The 17446-nt window shown below is 39.6% G+C and overlaps 1 protein-coding gene across 1 annotated transcript; it reads right to left on the bottom strand.

Annotated features, from left to right (window-relative positions):
• Window positions 1-9613: 9613 nt before the first annotated feature.
• LOC122663787 (heat shock protein 90-5, chloroplastic-like) lies at window positions 9614-16501 on the bottom strand. Its single transcript, XM_043859433.1, has 19 exons — window positions 16090-16501; window positions 15572-15645; window positions 15089-15214; window positions 14916-15009; window positions 14653-14736; window positions 14366-14509; window positions 14160-14276; window positions 13827-13874; window positions 13663-13737; window positions 12679-12783; window positions 12451-12591; window positions 12165-12257; window positions 11829-11906; window positions 11485-11739; window positions 10871-10973; window positions 10599-10773; window positions 10391-10496; window positions 10127-10216; window positions 9614-10006 (listed from the first exon to the last, which is right to left on the bottom strand). The coding sequence occupies exons 1-19, from the start codon at window positions 16357-16359 to the stop codon at window positions 9815-9817; spliced, it is 2370 nt and encodes a 789-aa protein (XP_043715368.1). The 5' UTR covers window positions 16360-16501; the 3' UTR covers window positions 9614-9814.
• Window positions 16502-17446: the final 945 nt, after the last annotated feature.

Below are 17446 nucleotides of genomic sequence, written 5' to 3'. Positions count from 1 at the left end.
AAAACAAGAAAAACCCAGTTCTTGTTGGGCAGCACAACAGAAAGATCAAACTGAAAATCAAGCTCGCAGAACTCAAAACAGATAAATCAAAAGATTATATCAAATGATTCAAAACCCAGAATCGTTCTACAAATACAAGCAAAAATCCAATACCTTTAATCAAGGCAAATCCAAAACGACCCTCCAAAAAACGGAAAGGCCCTGGGGAAAAATATATAGAATTGATCCTTGGAGATACCTTGTTGGCCTCTTTTTCGAAGAGAGACCAGGAGAAAACTCCTCCGTCACATATTGGTCAGGTATATAATTACAATTTGATCTACTGTCCTGAATCCTTATAATAGTCGAATCGAGTCGACTGAGGAATAAAATGCCAACTTGGAAGGTTATGATTTGGATTCCTTTCTTTCCCGATTATAAATTGGAATTTTCACTGCGGCAATTTCAGACCAAACAATTGTCTTCGGAAACGCAAAAGACCCGGAAGGAGAAAACTTGGAATCTTCTACTTCGTCAAATTCAGTTTGAAATGATTTCAGTTTTAATGTTTTCTCCTTCCTGAAGAGACGAGTGAAGTGTGGAACTGTGGATGCGAATTGCGAAGCTTCGTACTTCACAGACATTTATACTCTGTGCGCTTAAATGCAGGCTCAGTGTTTTTCTACAATTTCAGTTTACGTGGGAATTTTCGAGTGCGAGGAATGTTCACGTACGTGAGTAATTCACAATCAATCGTTTAAATGGAATCTATTATATGAAAATGTTTTATCTAAACGGCTGTGAATCATTCATACACACATGCACATTTATCCCTCGGAATTTTCCGCCGCGTTCGTAGGAAATTCTGTTTTCTATAAGATGCGACGATCATTTCATCCGACCAACATGCGCTTAGATAACAATCTTTATCTCAAATAAAATAATGCGAGGGAGAAAAATATTTTGGTATCGATGTTTATCGGCATCTCAAAAAAAAAAATGTTTGTCGGTACGGAATTACTGTTATGCCCTTCTATTGCTAAAATTCTAGTTTTCAGTTAACTTCTGTTTTTTGTTAAAAGTTTTCAGACATCTCAAACACGTTAAAACGCGGCAATCTGACGCAGAAACTTAGAAAGATTCCGAATCCGGCCCATCTCTCTTTTTCTTTTGTTTCTTTCTTCCAGTAGATCTTATCCACTTTGTCCTTTCCCTATCATTTTTTTTGATAAAATCCTTTTCCTATCATTATTATCTTAAAAAACACGTAAAATAGCCGCAATACGCAGCCTTACTCCGCTTCACTGAGAGAACTCACCACAATTAATCTAGGAGGGATGTCAACCGGTGGGGTTCGGCCTAATCGGGCTTAATCAATCTCAAATCTTGGTTCGTGATTGTCCGTTTAGATAATTAGGTTGGATTTGGATCGGTTCGATCAGGCTTGGTCACTTTCGGACTATAATCAAGTACTAGATTGTGCTTTAATCAAGTTGTGGCCTTGTTTAACTTTTAACCGGACCTTAATCCCTATGCTTCAAGCTATCAAAAAAAATTTTAAAAATTCTTAAAGGAAGAAATAAAAACTTAGACGCTTGGACTGAATTTTATAGATGAGTATGAGACTTATCCATATACCAAACTTGAATGCCAAGAGGACCACTACAAGTGACAACCTCCTTATATTATTGTCGGCCCACCACTATACTACTCCAAGACATTCACGTCACCTTGGAGGGTTTGACATTAAGGGGTATGCATTCTTGGAATGTATTCCAAGTCGATTTTGCATTCTTGGATGATAATGCCTGAGAATATGAAATCGACCTAGAAGAAATGCATACCAAACAAAGCCTAAGATTCTGATCATTCGATGTTAATATCAACTGTCATATATAAAGAGAAAATGATAAACACACTAGTAGGGTGTAATGGAATTTTATATACTAGCATCTTATTGATTGTCGGAACTTCTACTCTATATCTAAGTTGGTCAACCTTGATGTAGGTGAAAACTGATTTTTTTTAATGATATACTAAACCCGTTCATTGTTGCAACTCCATTCTCTCTCTCTCTCTCTCTCTCTCTCTCTCTCTAGAATAGATCCTTTGCACCTATTGAGGTGCTGTAACAAAAAAAAAAAAAAAACCCTCCGTGAGGTGCACATACATGTGAGAGGCAATCATGCCCCTTTTGTTTCCAAAAATATCCGTCCTAACCTTATAATAGTTTTAACAAAAAAAAAAACCTTATAATAGCAATAAGGGCGAGTGGTAGCAGCGCTTAAGCACTGCCATTCTAAAATAGTGATGGCAGAGCTTCAGTCAATATGAGTCATTGATCTAATAGTACGTAATTTGAACCGTCGATAAATTTACCTTTCCATTAAACTATTATCGGTTGTTGCAGACACAGCCGGTTATTTACCCCATGATTCCCAGCCTCGCAATCCCCCATCGCACAACACCTCTACAACCCCACCACCGCCTTCGCCCAGCTCCACCCTCTCGTCCCCTCGACGACCCCCTGTTCCGCTCTACCCTACACCCTACCTGCGGCTCCTTATCCCGCAACCCCATCCCACCATCCTCCCCCTTTCTTCCCTCACTTGCAAATCCACCCCAACGGCTCACCAACCATGAGCCATCTCGCATTACCCATCGCACCCCCTGCACCCTTCCTTGCCTGGTGGTTCAGTTGATGTTGTTCGAACCATCTAATCCTTAAACTTGGTCTAAGTCATCTGACCAAAATCATTGGTGAGTGTCAATTTCTTAAACCTCTGCAGAAGTGTTCAATCTTAGGATTGATAAACCTGAGTTAGAGGTTCAAAATTCAAATTACAGCCGTCGATTTGAAACCCTAACTTCTTGATCATTTAAGGCATCACTAAAAGAGAGAAAGAAACCTTAGCCATCTAATTGTAAGACCGACAACAATCTCAAAATAAACCAAGGAAGGAACATTACAGCATCACCATAATGGAATGCTTCTTAAACTAATTAAAAAGGGTAAAAATAATAAAATTAGATTTGATTTTGGTTAATTTTTTAAGGAAGAATTACGCACTAGAGAGCCTTTTGGTTTGGGTATCACCATATGTGGGGTTGCAGAGGTGTTGCGCGTTGGTTTCGCTGCAACCGGCAACAGAGGAGGAAAAGGAGACGAGTAAGAAAAGAGTAACATTGCCATGGTGATGAGAAGTGACGATGATAAGGCTCGGTTCCGATTCCCTTTCGAGGGCAACAGACTGATCTCTGTAATTCTACTTTAATGGTGACGGGCCATGGTTGAGGCGGTGACTGAGACAATAAAGACGGTGTAGGTCAGTGGTAGGTTGCAACGGTTGCTGCGAGTGGTGAGTATCTAGCCAAATTCCTAACTAGGAAAGGGAAAGAACGGCAAGTGCGATGCTGGAGTCACGATTTGTCCTCCGACGGGGAAAGACACTAGCAGGAGATCACAGTTAAGATTCATCCAAACAAACAGTGGGAGGGTATTACTGAAACATCAAGTAGTCTATTGCAACTAATAAACAACTTTGATTAACTATTACCAGATCAATAGCTCATATAACCTTGAAGTAGATCAATGACTGGTATTAAATATTGCTAGTAGCACTATTTTAGAATGGCGGTGCCCGAGCGCTGACCGTATGACCTAAAAATAATGGCCTAATGGGACAGATGACTCTCTCACTTTCTCACCTCTCATTAATGGGTTTCTTCAAAGTTTGTCTGCATTTTTTGTTTTTTATGGTATCTTCAAAGTTTGTCTTGTATTCTTTAATATATGCATATGATTGGAGAAGGATTCATGGAACGGAAAGAGGGAATTTTTATCTGCTGCTATGCACTGCAGCGCTGCAATGCACAGCAGCGGATAAAGGCCCGGAAAGAGGGCGTTTCGGTAGTTGTTGATGACATCATGGATAGACATGGAAAACAGGTGTATATAATTATATAAAGTTGGACCCCATAATAATTGATAGATAAATTACAATAAAATAAATTCATGGTCGTTTTTACCAAAAAAATTAATAATAAATTTATGGTCCTTGCGCGTGATGCCAAAATTTAAGATTTACTCTCGGACTCTAGGAGTGCTATTTAGTATATATTAGGAGAAAATCAAGAGGGCCATGATATTTTTATCGTTTAAGAATGTATTCCAAGAATACATACCAAACACAGCCTACAAGACTGTGTTTGGTGACACCTAGATCAAATTGAGCATATCTGGTCTTTCTTTGGGATGTTCGTCTAGCTTGAAGATCTTCTATCTAGGTTGATGCCCACTCTTAGACAGCTGTTTTTGGATAAATAGTGACTTACCTGAAGAGCTCAGCAAGAGAGTCACTAGTGATTAATCAGGATCTATGGTTACGAGAATGTAATTCTATGTATGACCCATAATTCTTTTCATTAGTCTTTAATAATATGCTCTTTCCTACCTCGGAAAAAAAAAAAAACTGAGTCATCAGATCAAGAGAAGGAACACGTAGGATATCAATTTATAATATGGGAGAGAAAACGCTGCTTGGTAGTGGCCATTGCACAAGCATGGGGACCAATGGTAGCATTTTCAGGCATCCAACATAGGGTTAGGGTGATCATTTCACCCAACGCTATGTCTGGGCATAAGGGCGCACGGCCAATCAGCAACGCTCTTTTTCCCATAAATTATATTGGCATCTTACATGTCACGTCAAATAAATGAACAATAAAACAGTGGGAGAGGGTTCTTCAAAGGCAGCATGCCCTTACGTGGGCTTTTGCCTTTGATGGAGGGGTCATTTCGTGCCCCTCCAGGTTTGGGCGTAGGGGCCACAATGCCTTTTAGGGTTCTTCTTCCCTAAAATAATATAATTAAAGGGGAAAAAAAAAAAAAAGAGAAAGAAGAACTATATATTATAAGGGAAGAGATCGCTTCCTAGTCATGTAGATTGCACAGGGCATCAACACAAATTGGATTTCTGATTTCATAGGGGGTGTGTGGTAATTTCGTATGGTTCCTATGTTTGGGCGCAGGAGCCATGCGATCAGGCAACATTATTTTTCCCATATTTTAATTAGGAGAGAAGGGAGAGAAAAGAGAGACTGACAACAATATTGATCAGGATCATCCCGTATTGGTCTAGATCAGACGAATCAACTCTTAGTTTTCTTTTTCTTTTTTTTTTAAATTCAGATTTTTACCATTCTACCCTTAATCTGTAATGATACACCGATATGGGATCGACCAGAATCAAGATTGTTGTCTGTTGATTCTGATATGAATCACCCGATTCGAACGATCTGATGCTGATTCCTTGAACCATGATTACGACTGAAACTTCAGTTTTGTTTCCAGGAAGGCCCTCTAGTTTCAATATGCATGTATTTGGAACTTTTACTATATATTCATTTTTTAATGCACAATTAAACTTAGAATTAAAATAAGAAAGAGAGAACATTATCATCTGCATGCATTCTATGTTTATCTATTTTAGCCCTATTGGCTAGAGAGTAAGCTACTGAAACATAGGAATAATGTTGCTTAATAAACGATACAAAGCCAAATTGTCCATAATAGTTTTGGTATCCAACAAAAAATTGAAGACCTCCCAATGCCAACCATCCATATCTCCCTTCTAGCATGGTAACCAAGTCTTTGCAATCGGTCCAAATGGTGACGGTTGTGACCCCTAACTGTCTTGCTTTTTGTAATCCTTCAAGAATTCCCCGTGCCTCCGACTCTTGTATAGATCTTGCATATCCAAAGTTTAGAGTAGCACAAATAAATTTTTTATCCATCATTGTTAACGAGGCCCAACCGGCCTCCCCAGTATTCTCTGAAAAGCACCCATCACAAATAATAATACAAGAATAAGAAGGGAAAACCGCATAGTATGCTTCTAGAGGAGATGCACCATCAAAGGGACAATGATCAAAACCCATTGAGAGATACTTCAGGGAATAATTATCACCTCCAATTCCTCCAATTTCTTTCTCTAATAGGGGGGAGTAGACGCCACCTTGGGCAGTGTTTTCGGGCAGGGGGTACGGTGGTCATTTCCACCCTCATGTGAGGAATTGGAGGAATTGGAGGGGGCAGAAAATTGGAAGGGATAACGATTCTATTTTAGGTTATATGTATAGGATTTGGAAGTTTATTAGCTTTAACACAAGTATTTCTTTCTTGCCACAAGTAATACCAAACAACGAAAGAAACAGAGAAAAATCCTGTTTAGACCTTAATGACTCTTTAAGCATAAGAAACAGATAAACAAAAAGAAGAGACTGAGAGATGTTTAGTTGTTAACCCCAATACCCCGGCTGCCCAAATTCTCTTAGGAAATGAGCAAGATAAGAGAAGATGTCATTTAGATTGCATCGTATATGTATAGAAAGGGCAATTTGTCCTATGGATAAAAGTTTGGTTAATTTGTCAAAAGTAAAAAGATCGGAATGCAGGACCTTCCAAGTAAACTACTAGAATATTGGGTGGTTCTTTGATTTTCATAGATCAGACCAAAGAGCCATCTTATCCATGCACTTTAACTGCCAACAACTACCACATGATGCAATCACCTACCGATCCGCATATCATCTCTTGACTAATCTGGAGGAATATCACATGATGCAATCACCTACCGATCCTACAGTCCCCTCTTCTCCGCCGATCTCCTCCTTAGTTTGGAAGAAGATATGGTCTTGTTTCACCTCTCCGAAGATTAGATCTTTTCTCTGGAGGTCTTGTGCAGGGGGCCTTGCGACAGGAGCTAACCTCGCTAAGCACCAAATCCAAGTGGATCCTGTTTGTGCTAGGTGTGGTAAAGATGGAGAATCTGTGGATCACATCCTATTGGATTGTGACTTTGCTCGAGCCACTTGGTTTGGGTCATGGCTCTGTTTCACCCCTCCCTCCATAAATCCGGAGTTGCACTCTCTTATTCAGAGTTGGAGTTCTTGGCCTCATTTGGGGAAGGAGCATTGACAGGAGTTGGAAGGCCTTGCTGCTTCCATATGCTGGCAGCTGTGGTTAGCCCGCAATGAGCTTATTTTTTATGGCACTGAGTCTTCTCCAATGGAGGTTAATAGAAAAGCTGAAGTTCAATTTGAAACTTTCGAGCAGGCTCAAAGGAAGAAGAAACATGCCTCAGTTGGGCCAGTTAATGGTCTCAGCTCCAATCATACAGTTGCTTGGGCTCCTCCAGCAGTGGGCACAACCCTGCTAAATACTGATGCGGCCTTCACAGATGGCAAAGGGGGACTCGGTTATGTGTTGAGAGATCACACAGGTTTGCCATTGACTACTACCTCTGAACCAGCCTACTTCTCCTCAGTTCTCCAATGAGAGTGTCTCGCCATTCGCAGTGGTCTGCTACAGTGTTTTGCTGAGTGCTTGGAGTGTCCTCGGGTGGAATCCGATAGCACAGAGGCTATTAAACTCATTACCACCACAGAAACTCCTCCTCCAGATATCCAACCTGTTATCTCGGATATTAAATTTCTAATGACACACATTAGAACTTGTAACTTTTCTTACATTCCCAGGGAGATTAACAGCGTGGCTGACTTCTTGGCCCGGAAGGCAATCTCATTAGCAGGAAGGACTGACTGGCCAAGTTCCACCTCTTGGGTGTTTGAGCTTTGTAAGACTGACTCCTTACGTTTTTCCTACGCCTTTAATTGATCTTCTCGTTACCAAAAAACAAAACTACCACATGTAACTGTGTAAGGGGCCAATTTTTTTTGACTAGATGTATCACTCGATACATTGTTCAAATATCATGTTTTAGTTCAATAGAAATTGCGATGTAGAAAAACAAAGCTTTGAAAACCTAAGGATGTAAGAGAATGCATAAAAATAGTCAGAAAACCATGGGCAAATATAGTCATAAATGGGGATATAGGCCAAAAAATGAGAAGATATTTGCTTTAAGTAGGTTATGAAATTAATCAAGATCATGACTTGTTTTTTTTGGTAAACATTATGCATCTTTTTATTTAATCTGTAAATGGTCACATCATCAGTTTATAATAAGGGAAAATGTTCTCTCTGGAGGGGGGCGCAAGCCACTCCCAGACACAATGGGGGATAAAATGATTGCCCCGTCCCCATGAAAGACAAAAATCCCACCCCCAAGATGCCAGTGCTTGCACTCTCATTTGCTGCCATGCATGCGAGGCCCTTGTGCTTCCCCACGGAGAACACTCCCCCTTATAATAAATATTTAAATAGACATGTAAAGAAAAATTCATACCACATGTCATATATAAGAACCATTCAAATCGAATCCTCTCCAACATGCTAGTGCACCCAATGTACATCAAACAGCTGGGCAGGCGACATGCACCCCAACAACAGCCCCCAGCCGTCCGATACGTGCTGGAGAGGATCTGTATTCAGAACCATTTCCCCTTTATTAAAAAAGTAAAATAAAAATTCCAAGAAAAGGTTGGTATGAGTTAATCTTATCCACATGTTACTGTCATAATATGTGTAAAGACTAAAGAAAGATGATGACAACGGCCACAATAAGCTTAAAAATCACTAGGTAATCCAACAATTACGAGTCGCCGCTTCTTCTTCAATTGATCAAGACTTTTTGGTTAGTGATGGGTGATGTAAACGTTATTTTTTTTATTTTTTTTTTTATTTTTGGTAAAAGATGTAAACGTTATTATTATTATATTATTGTATGCTTCCGTTAAAAAGGCAAATTGATTTATTTTATTTTTTTTTTTTTTTTTTGGGTAAAAAAAGCCAAAATGAAATTTTAGACATAAGATTTGTGACAGTCCGATAAAATCTAGGCGATTCGCCATGGAGAGTCATGAAAGACTTGATTGAGAACTCTCCATGAGCAGTGGGGTTCCATATAACAGTGTCTTCCTGTGGCCTAGTGCACTTGGTAGAGTGTGGACTGTGGACCATTAAAGCCCATTCTATCAAGAGGTTTTGGGTTCAAGTCCCCTGGTTCACACCTGCCCCTCCCCCCCCCCCCCCAAAAAAAAATTATCACCTTCTGGGCACCTCCAATTCTTCTAATAGAGGGAGTGGACCCCAACTTGGATAGTATTTTCAGGGAGGGGTAGGATGGTCATTTCCACCCCATGTGAAGAATTGGAAGAATTGGAGGGGATAACGATCCACCCCGCAGAAGGACTATACACCATTAAAGCCCATTCTATCAAGAGGTTTTGGGTTCAAGTCTCGTGGTTCACACCTCCGCCCCCCAAATAATTATTACCTTCTGCGGGCACTTCCAATTCTTCTAATAGGGGGAGTGGACCCCACCTTGGATAGTATTTTCAAGGAGGGGGTAGGGTGATCATTTCCACCCCCATGTGAGGAATTGGAAGAATTGGAGGGGACAACGATCCACGCCCCCGCCCCCCCAACCTCATAGAATAGGATAAGAGTAGGTAGAACCTATCAAAAAAAAAATAACAATAATGTGTGGTAGTTTATTACTACCGTGATATACATACATTCAACAAAATCAAATGCAACCTAGAGCTAAAATTCCGATTGGTTGCAAGAGGAATTAAAGGGAAGGGAAGTGAAAATTTAAAAACTTTTGTAATCATTACCCCATATGACTACATTCCTTAAGAAGTACGAAGGAATGTAATACATGTAATAGAAGGATTTGAATACTCTTTCACCTCTTGATGGTAGAGTTTTATATGTTTCTACCACAATTACAATTGATCGCTCTCAACTTCTCTAATGGCTTTATCCCCTCATGCCTCAGCTTACAATGCCTTAGCATAAACCTTGATAAAAAAAATCATAAACAAAGCCAAAACAACAATCCTAAATTCAAAAAGCTACCAAAATTTATCAACCCTGCCAAGGATCACTCTCTGTCCTCACTTCTGATGGCTCAACCACTTCCGCATTTGAGGTCTCAACCGAACCCACATCAGATTCCTCTGTTTCTGCATCCTCTGAATCTGATCTTCCCCATCGCCCTCCAAGGGCAATTGCCATCATCTCATATATCTTGTTACCCAAGTCAGCTGGACTGTCAGGCTGTACAGGGAAGGGAAGACAGCAACAAGGGAAGTGAGTATTAAAAGGCTGTAAATCAAGCAAATGCTGTAAAAAACTGCATCCAGTTAACAAAAGAAAGACTGGTATGATAGCCCTTACAGAGAATCCACTGGAAATTAAGGCCGTCTCATATAAGAGGTCAACAGCTCTTTTGGCGTCAGCACTTTCTGGGGCATTCTTGCATGCAGCCTGTAAATGATATACCCAGCATGACTTGATCCATACAAGAAAAGAGTACAGAAAAACCACAGAAGTACAAGAACAAATAATAAAACTTAAGCCCCTTGGTAAGGAGAGAGAAACTTCAAACCATCAATAACATAGAAAAGGTCAGCCCAAATCAGCTAAAGAGGTTGATCTTACATTTAGGTCTTTAATAATGGGATGATCTGTATTGACCTCCAATATTCTTCTCCCTCTCATGAACTCCAAGCTTGAGGTGTCTCCAAGGGTCTGTGCTTTCATAAGCCTTGAAAAAGGAGAAGGAAATTCAGAAAAACCTTCATGCAAAGGGAAAAGGTTCAAATGGATGACAGGAGCGAAAATACAGGAACTGAAAAATGTAGCTAACCTTTCCATATTAGCAGACCATCCAAACTTTCCAGAGACAAGCACACAGGGAGATGAACTGAGACGCTTTGAGACTTGCACCTTAGCCACTTTATCACCAAGCTGTTGCTTTATCCAGTCACAAAGAAGATTGTACTCTTGCTTGTTTTCCCTTTCCTTTACTTCATCCTCATCACCTAATGTACCAATTGGCATAATGGTAAAGAGGCATCCCAGGAGAACAGAGAAGATTCAAATCAATCAAATTTGAAGGCTATTAAGTCATGAACAAACCTAACTCTAAGTCTTCCTTGCTTATGTCCACAAATTTCTTTTCTTTGTATGTTTGTAGGTTCTGGATGGCAACTTCATCAATAGGCTCTATCAGAAATAGGACCTGTGAAAGCAAGTATAACGTTAGCAATACAGCAGTAAGAAAACCTACACCTGTTAAAGCCAATAAAAGGCATTATGTTCATTTTAACCAAACCTAACCACCACTCAAATAGACCTAAAACAAGCACAGATAGTACTAGTCATTCAGGAGAATACTAAAATTTCTCTGCCAGAAGATCCCTATTTTCACTATTATGAAAGAGACCCATCTCTTCGAAGCATTTTCATCATCAACCCTCTCCAATCATCTTCGGCTAAATAACATAAATCCATTGCTCTCTCTGGTCTTCTTTTCGGATGGCCCAATGAGGGGGAGGGCGGGGGGGTTTCCTAATTTGCTTCAGTTTTCTTCCAAAACAATATAATGATATCTTTATTTCTTTTGGGAGGGGGGCCTCACTTTTAACATTCAAGGCAACCAAACTCACACTTTAACCTTACTAGTATTATACTGTACTCTATCCCTCTCCTTTGGTTTGTATGGTGACTAGAGACTAGACCAAAGTGAATACCTCAATATCCTTTTGAAGCAACTTCTCCAAGAACGGTGCAGTTTTGGCACTTTTCAAGCTGTCTGTAGCCAAGTAGTAGATAGCCTTCTGGTTTTCCCCCATGTTCTCACAATAGTCATCTAAGCTAATCAAGTCTTCCTCACTTTTGGAAGAGTAGAACCTTAACAAAGGTGTTATGCGCTTGTGATTCCCTGAATCCTCGATGCAGCCCAACTTGATAAATTTCCCATAGTTCTCCCAGAATTTTTTGTAATCCTGGAAAAGAAAAAATCAATTATATCATGTAGATGCTAATCTAAGATGCAACAATGCAACGAGTACCCTAGAGTCATATTGTTCCCTACCTCTTTATTTTCACCATCAGCTGTCTCCTGAATCATGTCAAATGTTTTCCTTACAAGCCTCTTTCTCATAATCCTTACCTGTCACCACAAAAAAAAAAAGAAGAATAGACCCAGGGAACAAAACGAAATCATCATCTCTGTTGATCAGAGAACCAAAACTGAATTGTTCATGTAACCAAAATATTAATATTAATTAAAACAGATTTCAGAATAAAATTTTTTTAATAAGCATAACAGAAGCATTTATCATTTCTTTCAATCATTTTTGGGCTAAGGGGGAACAAATATATTATCTAAAACCATCTTATTTGAAAATGCAGATAATCATTAACTTACAATTCGGCTTTCCTGAAGAATTTCTCTAGAAACATTAAGGGGAAGGTCATTTGAATCTACCACCCCCTTTACAAAGCTCAAGTACCGTGGAAACTGCAAATGGAGAACATAACTCAGACCATGTCATCATATGAAGAATCTTCTACCAAGCATACAAGAATTAGTAAGCAGTATATTTGATCAGAAAGAACATTTCTACGTGGTCCATTAACCGAGGAGTAATGTCTAAACCCCCCCACCCCAAGAAGAGTAATTATAAATCATGCCAGTACTCCATAAAACTTACCAGTTCACCATCAAAGTCATCCGAAATAAATACACGCTTGACATACAGACGTATATTCTTCGTCTTAGGGTTTACAATGTCCTCGTTGTTAAGAGGTGCCATGCCAGGAATGTAAAGAACACTTCTAAATTCCACCTCACCCTGCCAAATTTTAATACCAAATCAGGCTCCCACCCTACAATCTTCAATCTTGACCAGTGCAATAGCCAATAGATGGTTAAAACATACCTCTGTTGTGAAGTGGGTGTATGCAAGTGGGTCCAAGAACTCATTGAATGTCTTCTTATAGAACTCACGATATTCATCCTCTGAAACTTCTTTCGAATTCCGCATCTACAAATATATATATAAATTTAACAAATAAAATCATTACTATAATAGAACATATAGAACTGTGTACCAAATTAAGTTTATAATGCAAGAGTAAATGAAAATTAATCATAATGTATTAAAAAATGATATAGTAAAGGACAAAGTTTTTCTAATCCAGCAAGTCTAGAGAGTTTCTCTAGACTTGCACAAATATCTGCCAAAAAGCTGAAATTTTGTGGACAGGCAGATCCAAAGGTCCCCTGCTCACTTATCAAGTTTCAACCAAAACAGAGTTGAGCAAGTGGCAAAATAAGGTTTTCAAAATCCAATGGAAAAATGAACCTTTTCTAAAAAGAATTGGACGTCTGAAATTACAAGGAAATATGTCAATTCATGAGAGAGTATATGGTTGATCTAAGTGTCAAATTTGCATGTGACCAATCTAGACCATTTTCTAGATACCCATATGGTCAAGAATGCCATATCACCCTCCCCACATGGCAAAGCATGGTGTTAGTATAGGAAAAAACACACAGAAATTACTTTGCGTAATTCAGTCCAAAAATGATGTTAATAATGTTCCATTATATAATTTGGATGTTATTTTCCAGTGAAATGGTTGGAATTAGTCAACAATACTATTACCACCCATGGCGGGTACCACCTCCATCACAGGCTGGATTTTTTTCTGCAATTTTCAATTCCCAGACGTGTTTCTTATTATTTTTGTAAAGAAAATGCATCATAACAAAGAAATAAAAAACAAGTGTCATAATCAATACTTCCTTTCCAGAAAATGCTTTTCCCATAGAAACAAATGGAGCCATAAGTAAGCAGATATCATGATATCACGTAACCCCCCCCCCCCCCGAAAAAAAAGAATAAAAAGAGAATGCCTACCCATATCGGTTTTGTTTCATTTGCTAATTCCCAATCCCAATACTTCTCTGTTATGGTCTTCTTCTTCTTCTCTCCCTGAACAAGAAGAAACATAAGTTTGACCATACTATTCAAATAGAAAAGGCAAAGCGAGATGACCCAATGATCCAAATCCAATTCATCACCTCTGATTTTGGTTCTTCTCCCTCTTTTGGTTCTTCTTCCTCTTCCACCTATCCAAAGTCTCATTTTAATTAAAAACAAGCTAAAGAAAGCAACTTTCATTTGAATAAATGAAAACGATAATTTACAGTTTGATGAAACAATAAAGAATAGGACCCTTTCAACAGTCACCCTAAAAAGAAGTCAGCAAAGGCACCATGGCCAATTGAAGTCTAGACATTCAGTTTCTCTCCAACAGGTAACATGCAGAAGTAAAATGATACAACACCTTTGAACAAATTCCTATGCTCTAATAGCTACAGAAATATTAGCACAACCCAGAAAGTAACCCTCACCTCTACAGTCCTTGATTTCTCTTGCCAAGTGTAAATAGGGAAGGAAACAAACTGTGAGTAATTCTTCACCAAACTTTGAATCTTAGTAGGCTCCGAGAATTCAAATTTATCATCTGGCTGCATAACCGAAAGGCAGAATCCCAATAATTCAGTATGAGGATCCATGTACTAATATCAGATGCTGAATGGAGGAAGAGAAGTGATACCCTTAGGTATAAGGTAATCTGTGTTCCACGCTGTAGCAGCTTTTCAGGATCAGTTTCTTCTCTTATCACATATGAACTACTTTCAGCAACGGCTTCCCAGACATACTGCTTATCTGACCTTGGGCTCTTTGTAGACACAACAACCTATTCCAAGTTCAAAAAAAAATCAGAAACAAATTTGTGTGCATGCATTAATGATGAGCACACAAATCTCAACTCTTGCAGAACTAACACAGAGATAAGATAACTTGACAATGGTAATACAAATGAATTTCAACTCAGCATACCTTGTCAGCAACAAGGAATGCGGAATAGAATCCAACTCCAAATTGACCAATCAAACCATTGTCTGTTCCAAGATCTTTATTCTCCTGCATACAGGTTCAACAAAAATGACTCAATAGAAATGGATAAGCAGGTCATAGTCACAAAATAAAAATTAGGGTCAAAGAAGAGACATAAATAAACTAGCCATAAAGTACAAAGATAAACACTCACCCCTCCACTCCAACCCCACCCCCTCCCACCCAAAAAAAAAAAAACCCACTACCTTCACAGCCTTCAAGAATTTTGATGTTCCACTCTGAGCAATGGTTCCAAGACAGTCAACAAGCTCTTCTTTGGTCAGTCCAATCCCTGTGTCTCTGCAAGAACAGTGAAGTTATAATGAATAACTACTCTTACCAATTGAAAGAACAAACTTTAAAATGGGCAAAGACCTACGTTATAGTAATGGTCCCATTTTCTGGATCAGGCTTGAGGCGTATCTCCAGTTCACCAGCATCTCCAAGAAGAGAGGGCTCAGTCACACTTAAAAATCTCAACTTATCTAGAGCATCACTTGCATTACTGATGAAGACCATGGAATTAAACAGAACAAGTCAATCAACTGAGGAAAATATGACAAAAAGAAGATATCTCTTCCAAGCAAATGTCTGAAGGAAAGACGAGAAAGAGGGGTAAAATTTTGTTATCAAAAGAATCAATCACTCTTATATCTGCAAAAATTGAAAACCATTAACAGAAGTTAAAGGAGTAAAGAGCTTCTTCAAAGCGGCCCCTGTCTCATGAAACATACTGTAACTTCAAACTAAGTTCGGCAAAGATTGATAAATACCCAAAAATCAAAGAAGTAGAAACTCAAGATTATATAGCTCAACAACATGAGAAATAGCTGCCGAAGTCAAGATATGCTAACATACACACCTCACGAGCTCTCGAAGAAACACTTCCTTGTGACTATAAAGACTGTGAACTATTAGATCCATGAGCCGACTAACCTGCAATTATTTAAGAAATCATAAATCATGAGATACAATCTTCAACGTGGATAAAGCAACATGAAGAGATAAATGGAGGAAGATAGTAAAGAACATACAATTGAACCAACTCGAATATAAAGGAGAAAATTTAACTAGTTTTGAATAAACCCATAAAAAAAGTAGAAATTGATAACCAAAACCCGAAATTTTCCGGCAGCCCAGGGAAAATGAAATTTAGTCACCAAGAAGTAAAACTCCAAAAATTCGAAGAGAAAAATTCTTTCTTTACATTTCCTAATTTCATCTCTCTGAAGGTAAAGGCATTCGTTTCTCTCCTCGCACAATAAAATGGGGTCTAACAATACACTAACTCCCCACCAGAGGCAAAACCTCAACACTACTCAAAGTTCGACCCAGATATCAGAAGCCATGAAAACAAAATTAATCTTACGGAACACTCACCTCCGCCTGATACTCGAATTTCTCCCCAGAAGTCTCAGCGGCTTCTTTCTCTGCGACAGCAGCCGCACATCGGACAACCATTCGACTGTCCCTCTTTTCGAGCTTCCACTTCAACCCAGCCCCAGGAGTCCCATTTCTCAGAACATTTCGGGGTAGAAAAGCAGTTCTCAATCTCAGAACTCTACTGCGGTTATTCATTGGAAAACATGATGACGGAGGAAGAGAGGCAATTGAAGCTGAGGCCAAGCTCCTACTAAGAACGGGCGCCATTAAGCACTGAGATTGGGAGTTGTAGGGAAGACCAAAACCTAGATTCACTACTTCGATAAGCTTGCTATGTTCTGTTAGCTGAGAGACGGCCTTCGAGCAACGGAGACGAGTTTTAGAATATGGAAAGGCGGAAAGCCCTGTAGAGGGGTTTAACTTGTGAGGATAAAACCCAAGGGTGATTTTCTGCCTTATGAGGGGCAAATCCGAGATTACACAGTTTTGGTTTTTTTTTGTTTTTGGGTTTGGTGCAACATAGTTTTGGGTTTTAGTTTGCAAAACTACCCAAAGTAGAGCTTGGGTCACCTAGGGTATGTAAAGAAAGGGCGTATCCAGTGCATGAGGCTCGCACCACTGCAGGGTTTGGGGAGGGTAATATAGGGCTGCAAGTTTGGCCTTGTCGGCCCGAATCCGCCCTGGCTCGCCCTGAGCCCGCACAGGGCTTGGGCTAAGATTTCTGGCCCTGAGGGCGGGTTAGGGCCAGAAATTCCCGGCCCTGAGTCAGGGTTCGGTCGGGTCAAGGTTGAGACTTCGGACTCAGCCCGACCCTGATTTTGACCCTGGATTTTGACCCTGATTTTTTACCTTGATTTTTTACCGTGAATTTTGGCCATGTAGAAAACTCTTTATTTATTAAAAAATATAAGTTATTATACGTATAAATAAGTCCTTAAAGCACTTGGTAGTTTGTGGTGCAAAAAACTAATTGCTACAAGGAGGTCTTGGGTTCAAGCCTCCTCTTTCACATCTTTTCGACACTTATTATTTTAATTTGCTTATTGCAGGGCCAAGGTCAAGGCCAATTAGGGTGGGTTTTGGCTGGGCTTGGCCCGTCAGGGTCAGGGTTAGGGTCAGGGTATTTAGGCCCTGAGTCAGGGTCAGGGCGGGCTTAGGCCTAGGCCTAGCTAAAGGGACTCAGGTTGGGTTAGGGTATTAAAAAACCCAGCCCAACCCGACCCTGTTACAGCCCTAGTAATAATGTATGCAACCTTACCTAAGGTATGTGTATGCCATTATCACTCACTTACAAATGGGTGATCCGGGTTTCAAAACAGTATCCTCCTTCGGATCAGCTACATTTACGTACAAG

This window comes from Telopea speciosissima, chromosome 6, assembly GCF_018873765.1.
Source record: "Telopea speciosissima isolate NSW1024214 ecotype Mountain lineage chromosome 6, Tspe_v1, whole genome shotgun sequence".
Classification (NCBI taxonomy): domain Eukaryota; kingdom Viridiplantae; phylum Streptophyta; class Magnoliopsida; order Proteales; family Proteaceae; genus Telopea; species Telopea speciosissima.
The sequence above is the reverse complement of the archived record's forward strand: the minus strand, read 5'-3'. Positions and strand labels throughout refer to the sequence as shown.